We start from the raw sequence: 23,318 nt of genomic DNA on the forward strand, positions 1-23,318 counted from the left end.
TATTGTAGGTCCTTTCATTTTTATTGCAATTTTTAACGGCTGGAAATTATCATAAATAATAGATTAAGACTTAAAAAGTACTCTCTTTGTCCCGATCATTTATTGTCCTTTTCCATATTAGGGTGTCTCGGTGAGTTATTGTCCTTTCTACTTTAAGAATGAACTTGATGAACAATTTGTTCATTCACACTCATTTTGTTCCACTTGTCATTTAATAATTGACCTCTTCCTCTTTCCTTGGTCTTTGTGCCAAAACCAAAGGACAACAATTGACCGGAACAGAGGAAGTATTACCGATACATACCTCTAACATATAGTCTCCTAATATATCTCTTTGATTAACACAAGAGGTACATGGATTAGTTATCTGAGATGAGATGGGCAATCAGGATACCAAGTATCTAAATGCGTCTACTTGATGTCTAGAGTTGCAGATGAAGGAGAAAATGAGCAGCAGAGCAACTATAGCAAAGGAGAACTAGAGAATGATGCGTATATCGTCTTCGTCTGTAACTCTTCTATAGCCCCCAATCCTCCGTCACTCCCAAATCCACATTAATTTTGATGACTAATAGAAAGTGCAGATTTACATTTTGATAACAATGAATAATGTTCAAGAGATGCATGATAGATTGACGTCTCGTTAAGTGAAATCAATTAGCGGTTTCCTTATATATATGTTAATCGAAAAAACAAAAAAAAAATAAGATCTAAGATAAAACATTATAACTTCAATCCTAAATGTTCCTTGTGACATCGGATCAAGGCCAGAACTTCACCAAAGGGGAAATTTCTCAGGTAGTAAAACTAAAATGGGGAATAAAGAATAGACAACCAATTAACAGGAAGGCCAACTTTAAAGCCTTCTCTCATAAAGAAAACTGCGACACCGTGAACTTGGAAGAGGGGCTGGAAATGAATTACATCTAATAGCACGCAATTTATAAACGGGGCATCACAAGAAAAACTGGATGATGCTTGTATAAGCAAAAAGGTTGAATACGGATGGATTAGCTAGGAGTTGAAATGCTTGAAAATCCTTCTGGCTACTTAGCAATGGAAGAGCAACGTCAAAGCAAGCCTCTTATGCAATGACCTTTCGACAGATGAGCTTGCTTACTCGAGTGCACAATATTAGCCATGGTACTATTCCGACCTGCATTCATTCTGATATTAGCAATACTTCCGTTCAAAGTAAAATTCCAAACTTAAAAAGAAAAAAGAAATAGGGCATAGCATGGAAGTAAGATTGAAGGAGTTCTCAGTTCAAGAATTATGAATAAAGATCAATTTTTCCCTCCATTTCGTCCATGTTCTGACAATGTACATGGCTTAAGAAGCATTGACGACAGCAATAACCCGATGGGGGATTAGTACACAACCACACAAACTATTTAGTCCGAACTAATGGCAGATTTTTAGGTTTATCTAGTAAATTGTACTCCTATGTAGCTTGTGATAGCCTTTTAACTATACGGAGAACAATTTATTAGATAAACTACCCCCCACCCTCGACGTAATGCTTGGGCGGCGATTATTTCAAATGTGAGGTCAATGGTTCAGTACTCGCACCCGTATTTTAGCTACAATATCTGCCACTGGTCATAAGCAGCCAATTTGGCTATAACTTCACCACTGTAATGGGAGAAACTTGTGCGCGGGTACTCGAAGTGCAAGAACGTTAATACTATTATGCCTTAAATAAGTTGCGGAGTATAATAGAAATGGCTAAATTTATAATAGTCAACTTAAAATGTAGAAATTAGCTTGAGAGTTTGTATGTAGGTGGTTAAGTGGGTTTTTCTACAGGTGACTTAATTGTCGGTTAGATGCCACTTTTCAGCTTTTGGTAGGGAGTAGGAAATTAGATTACCTATGGTCTGGGTTATCTTCCTTCTGCCTTACATAATTTGTTAGTTGCAAGGTCGGTTGCCATATTAAATAGATACTAAAATAAGTAGCATACTGAATCATAAAGAAATGACCTATTATGAGGAGCGAGAGCCAAATCTGACAAATCAGCAATGTAGATTGATAGAGAACTAACAAATATCAAAATATAGAGCACATACCATCACTTTATCCACCGAATCACCGCCAGATTTCCAAGATAGCACTCTTCCTGCGCCAGGTAGAAATGACCCGTCTCAATGAACGACTTTGAAGATCAATAAAAACTAGGACACTGTCACTAAATAAATGAAAGGTGAACAGGTACATCCAGATGACCAGAAGGGAAATTAAAAAGTAGATAAGCCCTCACCAAAGGGTTGAACAAGTTCTTTAGATATTGCTGCAACAGGAGATTTCCAGAACCAAACAGCCAGCAAAAGATAAGTTAACGCCTGTAAAACAAACTGGTTAATGAAAAGGATGAAATCTCCAAGGAATTCAGGAACAGCTTAAATAGAGTCCATATATAGGCACCTTTACGGGGGCCACGTACTTCATATATGGATCATACACCGACTGCCTCTCCATCATCTGTTGTTCTTGATCTGCAGGTCAAGTCCAATATTTAACAAAAGTGCCGCAGGGGGATTACATATCCACAAGTCAGACTTTTCAATCAGTTACTACAGTCATTCACTTCCTATGAACAGCAACAACATTGCCACAGCCAGCAATGGTTATTGCCACCATTCGCTAATGCCGAAAATTTGTAAATATATTACTCTCATGGGTAAGGTTTTGTACCCATTCAACCACCCTAGCCCAGTTATAGAAGGGGACTTTTGATGCATTGAGATATGTTTAAGTTGTATTCCTAATCCACTTGAAATAACAGCTATAATGTTCAAGTAGACAACAACAACAACATTACCACCCAGTGCCAATATGGCTCCCGCAAATTGGGGGGTAAGGGGGGGGGTCGGATGTACGCAGCCTTACCCTTGTGTTAGCAACACAAAGAGGCTGTTTCCAAGTGACCCAAGATGAAAATTGCGTCGAGAACTGCATCGAAGGACCACTACTTCACAAACAAAGAAAAGCAGCCACTTTAGTGAGCCATTTTGCTTTATTCCATCATAATCCAGAACCAAAGAGTAATGAATCTTTGGCTCCATTGGAAATATGGAAACATAATGTTCAAGTAGACACGATGACAAAAATAAGAAGCCACTTTAACTGACTAGCTGCTATTTACACAATCACTACTGGTATACAGAAGTATCTTGGAATGCAAAAGTATCCATATGACAGAGTGAAACAATATACTAAGATAACCTGGTGACTGCAAAGCATCACTTCAGAAACAAGCCATACTTCTCAACAATGAGCAACAAAAGACTAAAAGAGATAGAACTCTGCAGTGCATTACATCGGAAACAAACCGTGGTGTTTGAATCAAATAACTCAGTACAGAAAATGTTGCTGAGTTGCATCGTGTCTATTAGTGTAAGTCCAGGACCCCGGAGACAAGCTGTAATACTTTTATATTTAACTTACATTTTGCCAGCTCTTTCTCCTTAGCTGCTGCCATTCTCCTGAGCTTTGCGGCTTGTGCAAATGTTGATGGTCTATGCTCAAATAAGGCATTTATAAATTTAGTTCATCTATACAACAAAATATCTGACCGAAAAAAAAGGTGAGTTAACATTCTATGAGGGGGCGGGCCCTCATGCAGTCATGCCGACTCAAAAAACAGCCCAATTCCTCAAAGGCTTTCACTTATGCCAAATTATAATCCTTAATAGGCGCAAAAAATGCTGGAATTCCTATGATATCCTCATAACACCACTACCGATGATATCTTAATTGCCCATCAGCTTAAAGAAACCATTTCTATCTATCTGCCGATAGAATTTTTTTGACAAGTTAACATTATGGAAAAAGAAAACGTAAGAAACCATTATGATACCCACTGGGTCAAGGAGCTGGCTTCTTTCAAGAGCTGCTTTATTTCAGTGCGCAACTTCTTTTCCTCGGAGCTTGTTGCGCCCCCATTCTGCACATAAAAGAAGCACTTTTGATTTACTAAAAAGAATCGGTAAATAGTCAATGGTCAAGCAATAGAGTAACTTTGGAAAATAACCAAAAATATAATCAAAAACATGATTTTTTTGCTTAGGGATTGCTGCTTGGGTCAAAGTGGCGAGCGATAAGAAAAGAGCAAGTCATGAAGTCAACATAAGTTTTCAACAACATTATGTGTAATGATATGCAACAATACAAGGGACTTCTAAACAGAAAAACATACTTCCAATATCATAACTGATTTTATTTTTATTACCATTGAGCTAAAAAGCTGATTTTGCCAGTAGAATATCGGCCAAACTTCACACTCAAATTATGATATGACAAGTCAAGTGCTTGTTCTTTCTATAACTTAAACAACTGCATTGATCTAAACACAAGAAAAGTCTGGTTTTCTCGGCATTATGATCATCAAAGAAAAATCTAATTTTAGGTCATCAGCATCTCTACATTAAATGAAATTAATGATACAAATCAAAGATATACAGAATTTAATTCAAAACGGCAAATACGATCAAAACCAATACCGCATGTTCACATACTCTTAACAAAGCCTTAATTTGCTTGCAAAATTTCTCTTTAAACAACTGCATTAATCTAAGTACAGTAAAAACTGCTGTTCTAGCCATTAGAATAGCTAGATGATCATCAAAGAAACATTTATCAGATTTCAGGTTGTCAAATTTTCGACATTAAGGGTGTGTTTGGATAGCAAAAATGGAGGGAAAGGGAGGGGAGGGGGAAGGAGGGAAGGGAAAGGAAGAGAAGGGAAGGGGAGGGGGAATGGGGTGTGGGTGTTTGGATACAATTTCCCTCCAAATCTCTTGCCTATTGTGGAGAGATTTTGATTAGGCTTCGAGGACGGAAATTGGATCCCTCCAAATCTCTCCCCCTCCATTTCCCTCCACCCTCATTTCCTATCCAAACAAGGGATTTTAAATCCCCTATTCCCCTCCCTTTATTTTCCCTCCAAATCACTCAATCCAAACACACCCTAAATGAAATTGACAATCAATCAATTCAATACAACAAATTCACCAACCAATACCACATGTCCTCATAAGTCATACCTATATTAATTGTGAAATTCTGACTTTAAACAACTGCATTGATCTAAATACAATTAAAACTGGTTTTCTAGCCATTAGGTTTTAACTAGATGATCATCAAAGAAACGTCTATCAGGTTTCAGGTCGTCAGCTTTTCGACATAAAATGATAGAAATATAGAATTTAATTCAATACAACAAATTCATCAACCAATACGACATGTTCACCTGCTCGAACGAAAACCTAAACCGAAAGCGAAATTTCACTTAAACAATGAACTAGATGATCATCAGAGAAACATCAATTTTCATGCCGTCGCTTTTCGACATTAAATGAAATTGATCAAAACATCATAAAAACATAGAATTCAATTCAATTCAATACAATACAACAAATTCATCAATCAGTACACATATCTTACATGCGAAATTTAAACGATTGATCAAAATACAACGACCTGTATTTAAAAAAGAATAAATTGATGAAAATGAAGGTCGGAGATGATAAAAATGGATGAAAAAGTACCCTAATTTGGTGCTCGAAATATCTTGGGACGAACTGAAGAAGCGAAACAAGGATGAATATTGTTGGAGCAGCTAATGTTGTTCCGTCGTCGTCCATGTCTCTCTCGCTATCACCTTTTCTTCTTGTATTTGTCGTTCGCTATAATGAATGATATACAGGTGAAATTGTAAGATTATGCTTTAGATCGCCATTGTTGTCACCTTTTGCATTTTCGTAGTACGAGTTGTTTTGAAATTTTGATCGTTTTGGTTTTGAGGATTGTTTTCATTTTTGTTTCGGCCTTTCGGGCATTCAGCATTTCAGCAACTAGGTAGCACCTACAGGTGGCAGTTTGGCCCTTGTCCGACTATAGGGCAAGAATGCAAGTAACAAGGGTGTTGTGTTAATGAGGGATCGCCCACTAGCATGACTCTCGGGACTTGGGGGGTGTGTCGGGAATCCTAGTCACGATTATCAACGGTTCGACACACGAAGACAATAAAAGTAAGTAATACGACTATTGAAAACAAAAGACAAGCAATATCAAGCTTAAAGGTGGTATGCGGTTTTCATTTAATAGCACTCCTCATAGAGGTACAAATGTAATAGTACATGATTTGTAGCAGGAAACATTGAATGAGTGTGTAGAATAGCGATAAATTTTCTAAACGCCTAAAAACGTATCTTAAACTAAAAACTAAGCTCCAAGATTCTACACGCAGGAAGTAGTCTTCGAGTACTCCTAGAAACTAAAAACATAAATGAAAAAATATGAGTGCAAATATGAAATCTAAAGGGTAGAAGTGAATGGAGCGCGAGCGCAATTCTCGGGGATTATACGGTGATTTTGCTGCTCGTTACACTCTACCCCACCTAATCTGTTGTCGCCCTCGGCAACACAAAAATCTCGAATTGTGCTTAGCTTGAGTGAGACATCCTCGGTAAGCTGTGGCCGTCTACATCGCCTTCGGGTTCGACTTTCTATGTGCTTCGGCTTGTAGATGAGCATTCGTACACACAATGCTCGGCTTCATCGTCCCTTCAAGGATAGATTGAAACTCCTTGACATAGAAGTTGCCGAACATCATGTTCTTCACGTCCACCACTCGCCTCTAGTCCTTTAGAAAAGTCCACTTTGTCTTTGCTCGAGCATACACTTCTCGGGATCTTTTCAGATGCCTACTCTAACGCACTTTTCACCTTGTCTGTCGTCACTTCGGCACCAACATTTAAGGACATGTGAGATCTCCAGAATGTCGATTCAGCATTTCGGCGCAGCCCTTGATGGTACGAGGCCTTTTTATCTGGGTTGACTGACCCTGAATCGATATTTCGACGCCGCCCTCTAATGTCTCGAGGCCTTCTTCTTTGGGTCTCTCGACCCTCATTGTCTATTCCCTTCCAAGGTGGTAAGAGTCTCATTTCGTGTCCTAGCCCACTTAACAGCGTAGTTAGCACGAGTCTTGTTCGCCTTCGGTTTTGCTGAACCTTTGGGCATTCTCCAAGATAGCGCCTCTCGTCTGCGTCGGTATCATCCTCCTTGCCCGATATTCAGCAGCATCGATCTGCCACTCGGCTTAAACACCACCAATGCTCTTTGAAAGAAGTGCATCTCGAGTACTAACTTGAAATCATCCAACGGAACGAGAGTTCCTTATCCCTGCCTAACTACTCGGTGGGCTCCTTGATTATTGATCCGAGTCTTGGCCATTGGAGTAAGGTTTTGTTTGCTTGTTGCTGTATACTGTTCAAATTTACGCTCTTGCGACATAAGTGCATTTTATTTTTGTCACTCGCGAGCTCAAGTGTTTTAATGGCACAATTTACCGTATTACACCAACATGCTTTTGATAATCGACATAGTTACTTGTTGATGGTATTGTTTGGTTTAGTAAATGAATTGAAGATCTAACTAACAACGGTTGTATCAAGGGGCTTGAGAGACCTAACAATTTCAACAAGGTACTAATTTTCAGTATCACGGGATGACGCCCTATAACCATCCATTTTTATTTTTTTTGTATTTATATTTTATTTCAAAAATCATATACCCGATTTTATTTTTGCCTGATCAAAACCCAATACACTTGCAACACACAAGTAAGAACATAACAAGTCCCTCAAATAAAAGTCGCAACGCACTAGTCACAACCTATGTAGCACCAAAACGGAAACGGACACGAACGCGTGATACGATATCTCATGAAATTTAGGACATGGGACATGCTAAGTAAATTTAATAAAATATATTTTTTATGGTTATAAATAAGTACTAGTTTTGTAATGTATTTGATATTAAATTTAAATATTTGAGAGTCAAATTTGACCTTGATTATAACTAATTCTCATATTCCAGCCAAACTCGTTTTCTAATCAATATCTTTTAACATTTTATTCCTTGTTTAAACTATAAACGTGTGTCTAACAAGTGTCGGATATCCGGATATATGACACAATGTTGAACACAAAACAGCTAGTTAGAAGAAATATCCGGGCTAGCCCAGTCACAATTCACAAGGAGAACGTGATCACTTATTTTTCTCATAAAACGACGTCGAACAACCCAATCAATCCAAACACGCACATGACCACGACTACACCAACCGCAAGTCACAGATAAGTTTTCCAACCTTAATACCAACATACCCACTCTCTCACTTAGCGCGTCATTATCACTCTCCATCTCCACCGTCGCCCACACCAACCAGAACACTACTCACACGCGTCGCCCCACGCGAACAAGACGCGCGTACCATATAACACTTTTTTGTTTCTCTCAAAAATAACCTAAATTTCCACCTCAATCTAGCAGCAGAGTAGTACACTCACTGACTGAAGAAGAGAGAGAAATAAGAGAGAGGAGAGAGAAACAAGGTGTTATCAACAATGGCGGTTGTATCAACATCTTTGGCTTCGCAGCTAACAAATCCTAACTCGGTGGTGTCGACTCAGTTCACCGGTCTTCGTCGATCGTTCCTCAAGTTCGAATCGTCGGTGTCAACTCAGTCGTCGTTGTTTCAGCAGGTGGAGTCGCATTTGCGCTTATCTTCCTCTCGTCGCGGTTCTCGAGGTGTGGTTTCAATGGCTGCTTCCGGCAAGGTATAATACACTTAAATCAGCAGAATGTGATTTTTTTTTTTATTTTTTTTTTCCTGAATTTGAAGCTCAATGAAAATAATGTTGATTCTATAGTAAGATGAATCAATGTGTGCAGAAATGTGTGTTTCTGTTGATTTTAGAGGGTGGTTAGCGAATGTCGAATCGTTTTGATTGCAATTTCGATAATTAGAGGCAGGTGTCGGCTATAATTTTAACTTGTATATGAACATGAGGGAGAATATGATGAATTGTATCGATGTATATTCAGTCAATGTTATTGTGATTTCGTGAATTAGAGGCACGTATCAGTTCCAATTGCAGTTTATCTGAACACAAGGGAGAATATGTAGAATTCTCGATGAATCAATGTATGTTCCTTTGGTGTTTGAAGGTGCAGAAATGTGTTTTGGAGTTGAATTTGGAGAGTATTTTGAGAATGTCAATGTATATTCAGTCAATGTTATTGTGATTTCGTGAATTAGAGGCATGTATCAGTTCCAATTGCAGTTTATGTGAACACAAGGGAGAATATGTAGAATTGTCGATGAATCAATGTATGTTCCTTTGGTGTTTGAAGGTGCAGAAATGTGTTTTGGAGTTGAATTTGGAGAGTATTTTGAGAATGTCGATTATTATGATTTCGTGAACTAGAGGCAGAGGTCTGCTCCGATTGCAAATATGAATACAAGGGAAAATATTTCGAATTGTCGATGAATGGATATATGTTACTTTGGTGTTGAAGGTGCTACAATGTGTTTTTCGGTTGAATTTGGAGGGTATTTTGTGAATGTCTAATCTATTATATTGTGAGCTCGTGAATTATAGGCAGCTGATCAGCTCTAATTGCAACTTTTATGCATATGACTTATGAGGAAGAATGTGTTGAATTGTCGATGAATTGATGTGAGTTACTTTGGTGCTGAAGGTGCAAATGTGTTTTTCTGTTGAATTTGAATAGTATTTGAGAATATCGAATCGGTTTTATTGTGATTTCGCGAATTAGAGGCATGTGTTGGCTCTAACTTCAACTTATATGAATACTATGGTGTTGAAGGTGCGAGAATGATTTTTCGGTTGAATTTGGAGAGTATTTTGAGAATGTCCAATTGATTTTTACTGTAATTTCGTAATTTAGAGGCAAGTGACAGCTATAATTTCAACTTTTATATGAACATGTCGGAGAGGTTGATGAATTGTTGATGAATCAATGGATGTTCGTCTGGCGCTGAAGATGCAAAAATGTATTTTTGGGATGAATTTGGAGTGTATTTTTGAGGATGTCGAATTAATTTGATTGTGATTCCATGAACTAGAGGCAAGGGTGGGCTTTAATTTTTGACTTATATGAATACGACGAAGAATGTGTTGAATTGTCGATGAATCGATGTATGTTACTTTGGTGATGAAGGTGCGAAATTGTGTTTTTCGGTTGAATTTGGAGATTATTTTGAGATTGTCAATTAATTTTTTTGTGATCTCATGAGGTAGAGGCAAGTGTCGGCTATAATTTCAACATGTATATGAACATTCGGGAGAATATGATGGATTGTTGATGAATCAATGTATGCTTTTTTGGTGTCTGAAGATGCTACAATGCGTATTCTGGATTTCTGGTTGAATTTTGAGGATATTGTGAAAATGTAGACTTAATTTTATTGTTTTTTTTCGTGCAATAGAAGCAGGCGCTGGCTTTTATTTCAGTTTTGATGAATATGTATGATGAGTTTTGCATGAATCAATGGATGTTGTTTTGGTGTTTGAAGATGCTAAAAAGTGTTTTCCGGCTGAATTTGGATGATATTTTGAAAATGCCAGCTTAATTTTATCACGATCTCGTAAAATTAGAGGCAGTTGCTTGCTTTAATTCCAGTTATCTAAGTATGAAGGAGAAAGAACAGTAATGTTTGTGAATTTAGGGATTGATACCTGAGTAATTTGAAAATGCACTATATTGAGCTTGTCCAAAATTAAAACTCATTTTTTTGGTCTTAGGCTCTTAGCGTGTTATTATTGAAATGTTTTTTTTTTGTTTGAAACAAGATCTCTTTGATCAAAGAGAGGTAAACGCTTAAGGGGTTATATCACTGAAAACAAGGTGTATTTGGCATTTTGTAGACATCTTGTGGGTTTGATGAAAAATAAAATGCATGTTGAAGTATGGGGAATTTCTGTAGTTATTTTACGACAGTCTAATACTCCCTGTGTCCCAAGACTCCCAACTCCAATCATTTGTTTGCCTTTGATTAAAATACCCTCCTCATAAAGAATAATAAAGGCAAACAAATGATTGGGACAAAGGGAGTACTTAATAGTACACCTTTTGTGTAAGCATATCTTAATTTTTTATGTTGTGTCATACTGTGATCAAAAGCAAATTTTGACCTGTTTAATTGCTGGATGCCTGGAATCTGACCATTGGTGTTTTTTTATGGCAGTTTTTCGTCGGTGGTAACTGGAAATGCGTAAGTATCATCGCTTTTCCGTCCATGTTTACTACAGTGTTTTTTGGTTTTAATCATTTTACCATCTTCTGGTAACATTGGTGTGCCTTTTATACTTTTGTTCACCTCGTCTTTGTTTCTTTCTTTCTGTTTACCGTAGAATGGAACAAAGGAATCCATCACCAAGCTTGTTTCAGACCTGAACAGCGCCACGCTGGAGCCTGATGTTGGTATGGTCCTCTTGTGGTCTCATTCAATTAGTAATTTGTAGTTGCTATCTATCGGATATGTATTTATTTTGGCTTTCTTAGATTTTATAGCTGAATAGATTTTTTGTATTTTACTTTTGTGAACTATATAATACCCTTGATGACATTGTAGTTCACAAGCAACTTAGATATAGTGAAACATGGCTTAATATTAAGAATTCTTAAGGCCATTAAGACTTGAACTTCACTCGTTTTGCCTTCTTAAAAACATTACAGATGTTGTTGTGGCACCTCCCTTTGTTTACATTGATCAAGTTAAAAGTTCCCTAACCAACCGGATCGAATTATCAGCTCAAAATTGTTGGGTTGGGAAAGGCGGAGCTTTTACTGGAGAAATCAGGTATTTCTGACATGTTTCGGATCAAGTTATAATCTTTGCCGTACATCGTTTAGTAAATAATAAGTTGTTCGGTTTCTAGTCTAGTGGTACTTGGAAAATAAGGATATCTATTTTATGTACACTTCTTGAACTAATTTAAATCACATCTTGATGTCACCGAGTCATGGTATAATGAACCTGTTCTCATGTGGTAAAGTGTGGAAGTGTTCATGTGGTAAAGTGTAGAAGTGTTCATTAAACTTATTTGATCCTTGATCATGTCCGAGCTTATCTAGTTTTTCTTGTTATGGTAAATTTGAAACACATTTTAGGAAGTCAATACCATTTGTGATGGGACGTAAAACACTCTAACAAAATGGTGTCATTGTGTCATTATGCTTGTATGCTATTGGTGGACAACAGGTCTCCATTCATGTTAGATGATAATCGATATTGCCTTATATAGACCAAAGTTCTGCAGTTGTTCGTGCATTCCTTCATTCTCATTTTCAGTCAGTTTTTTTACAAGAAGATTTTTTTTCTTCCAGTGTTGAGCAGTTGAAAGATCTTGGCTGCCAGTGGGTTATTCTTGGACATTCAGAGAGAAGACATGTTATTGGTGAAAAAAACGAGGTAAATGCTGGCTTGTTATTGGTGAAAAAGACAGGGTAAATTTTCGTAGTTGCTCTTTCAAGTACATAATTTACACTTTCATGACCTTTTACCATAAAATTCCTAATAATACACTTTCCAATAACAAAATTTTACTCTCTTCTTCCCCCTCAACCCTAATCAAATAACTCCAAAATTCTTCAATTATGAATCTTAATTCTCATATTTAACAAAAATTAGTTCTTTTTATCATCAAATATTACATTATTGTTTAAAAAATATAGTTGATTTAAATGTTGTCATTTATTGGGGTTTTGAAAGAGTAAACAAAATTCCGTACGTTAAGAGTGGCGGGTGCGACGGTGTTGGGGTGGCAGGTGGCCGACATGAAGCGATGAAATGGAATGGGAGTGGCAGGTAGGTGACGGTGATACGGTGGTTTCTGGGGTGGCAGGGGTTTCTGTGGTAAATTGAACAATTCCTGTCAAACACCGTCAATCGATGCTAGTCATGCTACATGTTGCACCTGTTGGATATGTTGTCATCTGTTGGTTTATGCAGGCTTAATCTCCATCTATATGAAGTGGTTATTATGTGACAAAGAATATACTGGAGTATAAATTATTTAATGTTCTTCGTCTTGGTTCATGTAGTTTAGAATTTTAGATGCATAATTTTAAACACTGAATGCGTATGAGATGGAGAAAGAAAAATGATAAGAGTATGAGATGTAAATATGAAAGGGGTAACGTAATTTGTGTCCATGAAAGAGTAATTTGTATCCATGAACGAGCATATCCCTTTCCTATGTTGAAAGGATTTTAATAGGGTGATGCTCATTCATGGACAAGATTTACTTTATTATGGACACGAATGACCATTATACCCTTGTTATTTTTACACCCATTTTCCATTTTGTTTCGTAATCGATCACCTTTTACTTTTCCAGCGAAAAGCCTAGCTTTCAATCTATCAACAATTCTGCAAAAAAGTAGCAGAATTGTTGAGCTAATTCACGTCACAACAGTTTCCACATTCATCAAAGATTTAATTGTTCATGTATAATACATGAACACTCAAGTGTAGCACCGGAAATATCACGCTAATTAATTATTGATCACATTGATTTTCTAGCCTACACCTCTTAGTCAATCTACATCAATTAATCAGTCAAACAAGCAAATGTAAGCAACTAAGCACATAGTCTCATCATCATAGCACGTTCATCGCCATCCATGTTTGGGAGGGTATTTAGTATTGATCATCAATAACAAACCCTAATTTCATCGACAATAATTTGAGAAGGTACTTTTTATGACAATAATTTCTTCAAGCCCTAATTTCATTAATCTAAATTAATTTAATCTCCCTAATTTGATATAACATAGTTAATAAATTAGAATTATTACTTAATCGACATGAGAATTAACGTTTATAATTGAGTAATTTGACGGATTTGATTAATTTTGTGAGCAAAAGAAATAGAGAGAGTTTGTTTATTTGTTTTTTGAGGAAGGGTAAGATATGGAAAAGTAATGACAAAAAATCCATGAAAGAGAAATCTTTGTACATGAAAGAGCAACTACGTTTTAATATGGGTTGTGTAGGGCTGAAAATGGCTCGCACCATTCCCATCCCACTCTATATTACTACCTAACATGAGAAATTTCCTCCCCCCTCCTCTTCTCCTTTCCGTCCAAGTAACTCCTTCCAGTCTTCCACACAAAGGGTTAGAATCACGCTAGCTCATTTCTTGAAAGTTGATATTGGTCTACATTATAATGATTTTGTATGATCAGTTTATAGGGAAAAAGGCTGCATATGCTCTGAGCGAAGGTCTTGGAGTAATAGCTTGTATTGGGGAACTGTTAGAAGAAAGGGAAGCAGGAAAAACCTTCGAGGTTTGCTATCAGCAATTGAAGGCTTTTGCAGGTAAATAGCCTTCCGTCCTTTCTTATGTGTAGATCGTGTTACATGATATCCCATGTGCTATAAAAAATGGTGCGAATGTTTACTTGTACAGATTCGTTACCAAGCTGGGAAAATGTTGTCATTGCTTATGAACCTGTATGGGCTATTGGTACCGGTAAAGTAGCTTCACCTGATCAGGCTCAAGAAGTGCATGTTGCTGTTCGAGATTGGCTTAAAAAGAATGTTTCTGAAGCAGTTGCAGACAAGACCCGTATCATATATGGAGGTAGAGATATATTATGACAATCATGCTATCATTACAAATACTGTCTCTCATTCTGCTTCTCATTTTTCTAGAGTTTGTGTTATACTTGCATTGAGTAGACAAAGCACCGAACATATGTTTTAGCCATAATGTACGGATGTGAATTAGTATCCAGATATATTTAGATATAGCCCATGGAATTGTAATAGTAATCCATTTGTTTCCTCTATTCTTGTGTTGGACACAATAGCAACTCTTAGCTAAACTATCCTTTCCCAACCTCTGTCTCAGAAATTCTTACCTTTTATTTCTTTGGTTCTGTTTCATAAGAACTTGCCATTTTTCTGGTTGGATTAACATTTTAATCGAAAAGATCACGTTGCTCTCAACAAAGTAAATCACTTGTACTTTTATGCCCAATGTTTTATGTTTTATTGTTATTTTATCTTTCTACTTGGTTAATTTTTTTTGATAAAGCTCAGTCGAGCGCTTCCACCTATTTTCTCTCCCAATTTTTATTACTATCCCTTGTGGATGGAACTGTGAAGCCTCTAGAGTGTTTTATATTCTATCTGTATGTTCATGAAATGTACTCCATAACTTTGATCCTTTTGCCGTGTGAAGGAATGTAGCGTTTTGAGTGCAGATTGCACGATATTTTCTGTGGTTACAGCTTGAAATATATGTTGTGTATTGTTAGTTTATTTTTTGTTCAAATGACTGCAGGGTCTGTTAATGGAGGTAACTGCGCAGAGCTTGCAAAGCAAGAGGACATAGATGGATTTCTTGTTGGGGGTGCTTCTTTAAAGGTAAAAACTCTTGGCTGCCAATCCCATGCATGATGTTATCTACATCTACATCTACATTTACAGCTATTCTATATCCTCGGTATAATTTAGAAGAGACTGCGGCCTCTTCATCTCTGCGTTTGAAAATTAATATTCGTAACAACAACAACAACATCAGAGCCTTAAGCCCAAAATGATTTGTGAAAAATCAGCATCCCAAAATTAATATTCGTAACACTGTCTCGAAATGGCATCAAATACGTTTTTGTGTTTATTATATTGTTTTCAATTGTGTAGGGCCCGGAATTCGCTACAATAATCAATTCGGTTACTGCAAAGAAGGTTGCTGCTTGAAGATCCCGAATACCAAACTTTCTGCAGGGATTTATTCGTCAAACATAATGTAGTTTCTTTCTGAAATGATAACCGTGTATTTTACCATTTGACTGTATGTATTATCATGAGAGGCTTTCTGAAGTGTGTTCAACCCTTTGTTTGGGCTTGAACTTAAGAATAATGAACTCAATACATTTTGGATTTGAAATTTTGACCACAACTAAATGCTTACAACTATATTATCTATTTTTCCTTTTGTAGTTATGGCCTTATGGGCTGCTGATTTTTCACAAATGTTACAAGTAAAATATTTTCAGCAATTCTCTTGTACGACAGTTTTCTCCGTATTTTCTTGTTTGCAAAGAGCGATCACTTTTTTGTAAATAGTGATCACTCAGGAAAAAAAATAGCCATTTATTAGTCATAAAAAATGGTCGCTATTTACAAAAGTTGTCACTATATCAACAAGTGGTCACATTTTTCTCATCGCATATGCGACGGTCGTACAATGGAATTTGCGGAAGTATTTTTTGTGTCCAGATCACGAACTCTTAATTAGCCACATAAACATTGAGACGGGCGAAAATCGAATAATCTTGAAGTATTGTGCTTGTTCATCTAGTGTTTTACAGTGCTTTGTGTTTAGGATACAGAAGTTCCTTGTTAAGGTTTGCCTGTTATACAGTGACGCATAAAATAAACGCATGCTTCTTATATCCTTAGATTAAAACAACAAAAAATTCGTTTTGATAGGTTGCAGCATAAATGATTGTCTTCTTTAGCACATGACCTTGCATGTAAGGCCATGGATAGTTAGGTGTACCTTCTTTTACAGCTGCCAAAAAAAAAAAAAAAAAAAAAAAAAAAAGATTGTCTTCTTTAGTACATGGAACATGTCAAATAGATATAGATGGGCCAAAAGAATAAGAGGTTGTCTATCGACCTTCTCCTTTCAACCTTCTCTCTTTTTTTCTTTTACAATCGATTAAGAAAGGTGAATAAAGCAAAATATATTGTATTTTAATCGGTTGTGAGAGAAGGTAGAAGAGAACGTCTCAAAAAGAAGGTAGATAGTTATTCTCAAAGAATAATGTTTATGGTAGAAAAACTTATTCCTTTATTCAAATAAGTTACTACTTGCCAGTTGCCTCGTTTAAATATGTTGGTTTAAGAGGGATCAACTAGCGCTATATATAGACATATAGTGCAAGGTCCAAGTTCCACAATAATTCACAAGTTTGGGACAATATTTTAGTCATTCATACTTGTTATGGAGTAACTTGAATGCCTAGGCCGAGTCGTGGTGGTTCTCCCCCGTGTATTTATGTCTAAATCAGCCTCAACTTCCAAATGGACGAACCACCACGTCCAACGTGAATCACTCCGAGCCGCGGTTGTTCCACGTTCACACCTGGTGTTAGACATGATACTTTCACCGTCTGAACCCGGGTCGAGACGTGGTGATTCCACATTGGAGCCATTTTCCTTTTTTCCCATTAATTAATTCGATGTTATGAGATTATTGTTGTTAATAATTCATTTAATTTTATGGGTTATTTCATGTGAATAATCCAAACTATGTCTACCCTTCTCATATTAATCCATACTTAAGTTTAACTGAGAAAAATCTGAACTTCCGCATCATTTAGCTTGCATTGCACCATTAGAAGGGCTACCTGAGTAACCGGTTCCCCTCTCTTCTTTTAGAAACAAACATAATTACTACCTCTCTCCTCTCCTTAAGGTAGTGTTTGCTAACATGACATTTATTCTCAAATAGTATGAATTTTGAAATCTTGACTTGCACATTGCAATTCCAGATATTCTGCATGCTCATTCTCTAGAAAGTAATCAAAGTATAACACTGGATGAGTCCGAAATAATTTAGAGCAGATAAAAAAAATGGCAAGAATAGGGAAAATTTGAGAACGACTTGGTAATACGTGTGATTTGGATTATAACTACTGGCCTTTGTATTAAACTCCCAGAATTTCGTTCAAATCAAAATTCTAAAATTATTAGCAAGATCAAAACCACCCAATTCATCAATATAACATTACATTACTCAGACCAAATATCAATTAAACCCCAAATTACCAAATTATACATAAAAGATCTCAATTAATCAATCTATTATCATTATCAATCGTTGAAACACCTTCTGCAACTTCTTATTCATCTTCCTTTAATCAACTTATTCATCTTAGTAGGCTGGTAATACAATACAATTAGATACAGATTAGCGACATTTAAACCCGACAAATGATCGACAGCGGCTTTTCCGAAAACATGGTACACTTCTTCGCTTGTTATGTTGAATGGAAGATTTCGTACCTATAATACGCGATTTACTTTTGTGGTAGCAGCATGTTTGCCTTCCGAAGACTGATGGACATTGTTGTGTGGTTAATTAGAGGGAAACTGGAAATCGATTGGAAAACGATTTGGGGAAAATTGATTTCTTTATGTTTTTGGACGGAGAGAGAGTTCTTTATTCTTCCTTCTTTGTTAGGGAATATAATAATGGAGAATGAAAATTAAGAAGGAAGAGGAAGAAGCAATGAAAATGAAGAAAGAATGGAGGAAGAAGAAGAAGATTGATGGAGGATAAAGAAGATGGGAAAAGTTATCCAGGAACACAAAAAATGGGCTGCTTATGACCTATTAGTTTACCGGTTATAACAGGTCAAAATTAGGCCAGTTCAATGAAAGATAAATGATGCGGAAGTTCAGATTTTTCTCAGTTAAACTTAAGTATGGATTAATATGAGAAGGGTAGACATAGTTTGGATTATTCACGTAAAATAACCCTTAATTCTATTAGTACTAATTTGTTGTGTCATTCGAATTAGTTTAATACTCCCTCCCAGTCACTATAATGTTCCCTCTTTCCCAAAACGGATTATTCAAGTAATGTTCCTCTTTCTATTTTTAGAAACTTTTACTCTTATTTTATTCATTTCTCTCTCCTATCACCAAACCCCACACAACTCTTTTACTCTTATTTTATTATTTTCCTTTATGTTTTGGCCCCACAATTTTTTATTTAACTACTAATAATTCATCCCTCTCTCCTATCACCAACCCCACCCAACTCTTTTACTCCTATTTTAATACTTTTCCTTAAGTATCGTGCCATTATCAAAGGGGAACATTATGACGACTAGGAGGGAGTATTATCTTAGAAACTTTATTTCACCCGGATTGTAGCGTTGACCCAACCGAAGACCCATATAACCTAACCAATATTCTGATCCAACCCAAAACTTAACGCGCCGGCCTGTTTTTAAAAGGTCAACATATTTGATATGTGGGCATTCTACTATTTCTCTTTTCAATTTCGATTATTCGCTGCATAAACCATACCCATACAGACGTCGATGTATTCAGTCCGTATAAAGCCCAATTACACATGAAACGTTAACACGTAGCATAAACCCAACCCATAGTCCTATACTCCTAGTCCTATACCCACTTGGGCCCCGGCCACTCCTACTTGATAATTGTTTATGCGCAAATTCTTATTTCAGATGATCTATTTTTTATCTGAAATAAAACAGATTAAATGTAGGTGTTGTTTGGCCAAGCTTAAAAATTGCTTTTGTAATTGAAAAACTATAGTAGCTTGGCCAAACATGGTAAATTAGAGAGTTTTAAAAGTGCTTTTGATAAGTTAAAAACTGATTATTCACCTCCAAAAGGTTAAGTAGATATTTACTACTTCTACTTCTACTTTTTCCATAAAAAACCAAATAAGCAAACAAAAGTTGTATTAAAGTAGTTAGGCCAAACATATAAATTTTGTGAAAAACCACTTTTACAGAAGTATGGTCAAACAACTAAATTTTTTTCGAAAAGTAACTTGTGAATAAACTCCTTTTAAAAAGGAAAAGTCATTTTCCATAAGCAAGGCCAAACAGCACCGTAGTCATTTTACGGTAAAATGTTACTATTTTTTTATAAAATGTTACCATCGTTGTCACTTGTCATTAAATAGTTACATACTTGCATTCTATTTAAAAACGGTGACGTTTGATTCGTCTTATTTCACACTGTTTGAAGCAGGGCTTAAGCGCTATTTGGTATACTAGCTGAAAAACTAGCTGAAACCTTAAAGTTATCTAAAACTTGAAAAGGTAACTGATAAGGTAACTGGAGAGTAAAAGTAAAAGCGGATAAGGTAACTTATTATAAAAAGAAATGTTTAATAAACTAACCGAAAAGATAGCTGATTTTTGATAAAATGACGTAAAAGGAAAATAATGATTTAATATTATAGATTAAAGGGTAATAAATGAACGATAATTTATTCAGGTATCTAAAATCTCAAATGCTACTTACCAAATACTTGCAAAAAAAAAAAAAAAAAAAAAAAAAAAAAAAACAGGTAGCTTAAATTTTGGTCAAATTAACTACGTCATTGTTAAATCCCGCACGCTAGTTTGCTTAAATCCAACACATTTTACCCTAAATTTCCGTAATTGCGCTTTGTAAAAAATAAATGAAAAGACTTCTAGAGAATTAAAATGACTTGTATCTTTCTCTAAACCTAGTCAATATCTTCATCGTTCGACTATAATGGATCGTAAAATTCGTAATAGTAATAAATTGATAAGGAGCAACTGCTAGATTTGCCATTCGATAAGGAGCTGCCAGTGTGCTGATTCCGACTTGCTATTCTCTCTAAACCTAGCCAAGACCTAGATTTGCCATTCTCTGATTCCGCTTTTGAATTCTGTACTCGAGCAACTGCCAGTGTGCTTGAGTTATTTTTTCTTTTATACTCGAGCTTAACCCGACTTTCAGCCCAGACCATTTATGTGGTTACAATTTGAGTCAGACTTATGGTGATCAACTGGTAGTTTCAGACGCGTATGTATGGGTTTTGTGCGGCGTGGCAGCATCGTTTGCAGGGAGGGGTTATGCCGGCGTCGACTTGTAGTGTCATAGGCGTACGGGTCGGCGCGGGGATGGGCGTGTGGAAGGGTTGTCGCCGGCGCTAGATGGTGGGGGGAGGATGCCGGAGCAGGGAGTGTGGTGGAAGATGCCGGTGAAATTGATTCTCAGATTTGGGGATTTTTTTATTTCTCTTGTTTCTCTCACTTGTTTCAATCTTGGTGGGTTGAGAAATGAAAAGGGTACATTTGGAATAAGGAGAAAAGTGTGCGGGATTTGAGTAAAATGATGTGCGGGATTTAGCACGTCCCATAAACTATTTTGAAAATAAATTACCTAAAATATTGTGCACAAAATATCATTATAGACGGCATATATCCGTCTATAACTAAAGACATGCCAAATATAATACCACATTTCTAATAGGACAAGCAACAAGTGGGGTGATGAGAGCCAAAAATATTACCATTTTCAAGCTATTTAACCATCTTTAGCTATAGACTGAATATTGTGTCAACAAACCCTACGATTAAAGTCGTGCACTACAATATCACGAGCCCGGTCTCCGATAGATCTACCTACAATCCTACATACTATAAAATGGAACAATAGGTTTTGTTATAGACGGGTGGGGCGAACAAACGGGTAAAAACCTCTAATAAAATGGGTAGGGAGATAAGGTGGGGCACCCCCCATGTGCTTCCCACTTTATGGCAAATGGATATTTTGTGAGGGGAAATGGTATCCGTCTATACGTATAGACGGATAGTGTCCGTCTATAATAAGAATTTGTGAAAATGGAAACCAACATGTAACTTATTCCTCATTAAATCCCTCTATTAATCCTTCATTAATCATTAATCCCTAATCATCATCATCATCGTCCCTCCATATCCTCTATTATCACCAACTCATTACCTATTTGATTTCTAATAATGGCGGAGCTTGATTTCATTGAAGATAATATAAATAAGTTAAGTTGATTTAAGTATTTTCGTTGAAAATTCTTTTTTTTTTCCGAAATTAATAGGAGTTTGAAATATTTACGGGTTTGGTTAATTGTAAATTTTATTAATGTCAAATAATTAACCATTTTTATGATCAATTCGTATACCTGTATTTATAAATTTCTAAGAGTTCAATTCTTTGTATGTTTCCATTCAAGTTTGAGTTTATGATTTATCAAACTTAAAATAAGAATTATTTAATAAGATTATTGTGTATTTGTGTTATTTTTGTTTTATTTTAATATATTCTGTATTATATATGCTGTATTAATTTGTAGATTATATTTTTATTTGTTGATTTTGTTAATTTTTATGATAATTGAGTCAATAATTTGATTGTTGTATGGATGGATATAAAATGTTGATTCTCTAGTTTATTTACATATAAAAATTTGTATGGTCTAAAAAGTTATAACACATAAATTTAGAATTAATTAGTCTTGCTTAAAACCGTTGTAAATGTTGATTCATGTGAATTGGCGTAATCAAACAACGTACACATCTCTCACTAAATTAGTGAGAGACATAATAGGAAAAAAAAAAAAGAAAATCAATAACTTCATCACCCATAATGTGAGAGATCTCTCAATAACGCTACTGAGAGATTGTTTCTTTGAAGTTTTTGTATACCCATTTTGCAATTCACATGAATTTAAGTTCCTGTGTTGTTTAATGAATAACCAAATAACCCCTCTATCTAAAAGATGAGTAATGAGTAATTGTATCTAACTTCTCCCTTCCACCAGAGTCATATAATAATAGTTTTTATTCTATACTGATTGCTTTATCACAAATTCTTGTTTACATCCGTTATTATTTACAACAAAGGTATAAATCCAACATAACCAACACCTTTTTTTCGGGATAATTTACAACAGTTATAAACAAGACTAATTGTATGCTTAAATTAGAGCCAACGGTGTCATACTTTGAAACTCCTCCTGAAGGTTTACGGTCTATTCTTCGCGAAGATGTACTCGGGATAGCAATACCTCGTATTGTTCGTTCTTAGTTGTCTGCTTTCTCGGGGTTCAACCCCTCTTATGCACAAAAAAAAAAACAAGACTAATTGTATGCTTAAATTAGAGCCATTAGATATTTAGATGATGGTAGCCCGGTAGGATAGATCCGCTCCGTTGAAAAGAAATGGACCATCCATTTCTTTTCGAAAATGGAGAGGATCTTGACTCTCCGGTCCCCATCTTCTCCCTTTACCAGCTTACAGTCGATTTTAAGTTAATATATATCAAGTGGGGTTGGAAGGTAAGTAAATGAGGCCAAATATATTATATTTTAACCGGTTATTAAAATAAAAGATAGAAAAGAAAAGGTGAATAACAATTCTCTTAATGTTGTACTTTCAAGTTTCAACACAGAGTGTCATCTCAGTTGTTGTTGTTACTTTAATAAAGAAGTTGTAATTATTATTTAAAGATTTAATCCATTCCTAATCTTTTTTATTCAAATGAGTAATATTTTTCGGGTAAAAATCGAACACTTAACTTTATGGTAGAGATAAAAAAGCTTAGGAATCACGAATATTTTTGTTTCGTTGTTATACGTTTCGCAACTTTTACTATGAGCTACCTAGGTAGCACGGACACTTCTCCTAATCAGTGTTCCCGTGTCGGACACCCGTGTCGGACACGACACTCGTCGGACACACGTCAAAACGTGTCGGACACTTGTAAAGCCGTGTCTAACTTTCATCTTTTATTTGGGCACGTGTCCGACACGTGTCCATGGTATTTTGAGCCGTGTACACACCTCCAAACGGAATCAAGTTGAATTTAAGGTAAATGGCGAGAATTGTTATATGGTTGAATTTGGTGGGAAAATAAGTT

The 23,318-nt window shown here is 36.1% G+C and overlaps 2 protein-coding genes across 2 annotated transcripts; one reads left to right on the forward strand and one right to left on the reverse strand.

The window, feature by feature from the left end:
* Window positions 1–640: 640 nt before the first annotated feature.
* LOC141648322 (protein GET1-like) lies at window positions 641–5,812 on the reverse strand. The gene is made up of 7 exons (XM_074456878.1): window positions 5,553–5,812; window positions 3,867–3,949; window positions 3,451–3,521; window positions 2,428–2,498; window positions 2,264–2,345; window positions 2,073–2,122; window positions 641–1,156 (listed from the first exon to the last, which is right to left on the reverse strand). Exons 1-7 carry the CDS (start codon window positions 5,646–5,648, stop codon window positions 1,085–1,087), a joined length of 525 nt encoding a protein of 174 aa, XP_074312979.1. The 5' UTR covers window positions 5,649–5,812; the 3' UTR covers window positions 641–1,084.
* Window positions 5,813–8,057: 2,245 nt separating this feature from the next.
* Window positions 8,058–15,779, forward strand: LOC141648324 (triosephosphate isomerase, chloroplastic). Its single transcript, XM_074456880.1, has 9 exons — window positions 8,058–8,630; window positions 11,066–11,092; window positions 11,232–11,301; window positions 11,557–11,680; window positions 12,208–12,292; window positions 14,071–14,203; window positions 14,295–14,468; window positions 15,174–15,256; window positions 15,533–15,779. Exons 1-9 carry the CDS (start codon window positions 8,418–8,420, stop codon window positions 15,587–15,589), a joined length of 966 nt encoding a protein of 321 aa, XP_074312981.1. The 5' UTR covers window positions 8,058–8,417; the 3' UTR covers window positions 15,590–15,779.
* Window positions 15,780–23,318: the final 7,539 nt, after the last annotated feature.

The sequence above is a fragment of the Silene latifolia genome, chromosome 3 (genome assembly GCF_048544455.1).
Source record: "Silene latifolia isolate original U9 population chromosome 3, ASM4854445v1, whole genome shotgun sequence".
In the NCBI taxonomy this organism is placed as follows: Eukaryota; Viridiplantae; Streptophyta; class Magnoliopsida; order Caryophyllales; family Caryophyllaceae; genus Silene; species Silene latifolia.

Coding starts and splice junctions, on each gene's coding strand:
- LOC141648322 (XM_074456878.1), bottom strand. CDS start 5,648: ATGGACGACGACGGAACAACATTAGCTGCTCCAACAATATTCATCCTT. Junction 3,950..5,552: donor ATTTCGAGCACCAAATTAGG/GTACTTTTTCAT, acceptor TTTTATGTGCAG/AATGGGGGCGCAACAAGCTC. Junction 2,346..2,427: donor AGTACGTGGCCCCCGTAAAG/GTGCCTATATAT, acceptor TTTGTTTTACAG/GCGTTAACTTATCTTTTGCT.
- LOC141648324 (XM_074456880.1), top strand. CDS start 8,418: ATGGCGGTTGTATCAACATCTTTGGCTTCGCAGCTAACAAATCCTAAC. Junction 12,293..14,070: donor TTATTGGTGAAAAAAACGAG/GTAAATGCTGGC, acceptor TTGTATGATCAG/TTTATAGGGAAAAAGGCTGC. Junction 14,469..15,173: donor GACCCGTATCATATATGGAG/GTAGAGATATAT, acceptor AAATGACTGCAG/GGTCTGTTAATGGAGGTAAC.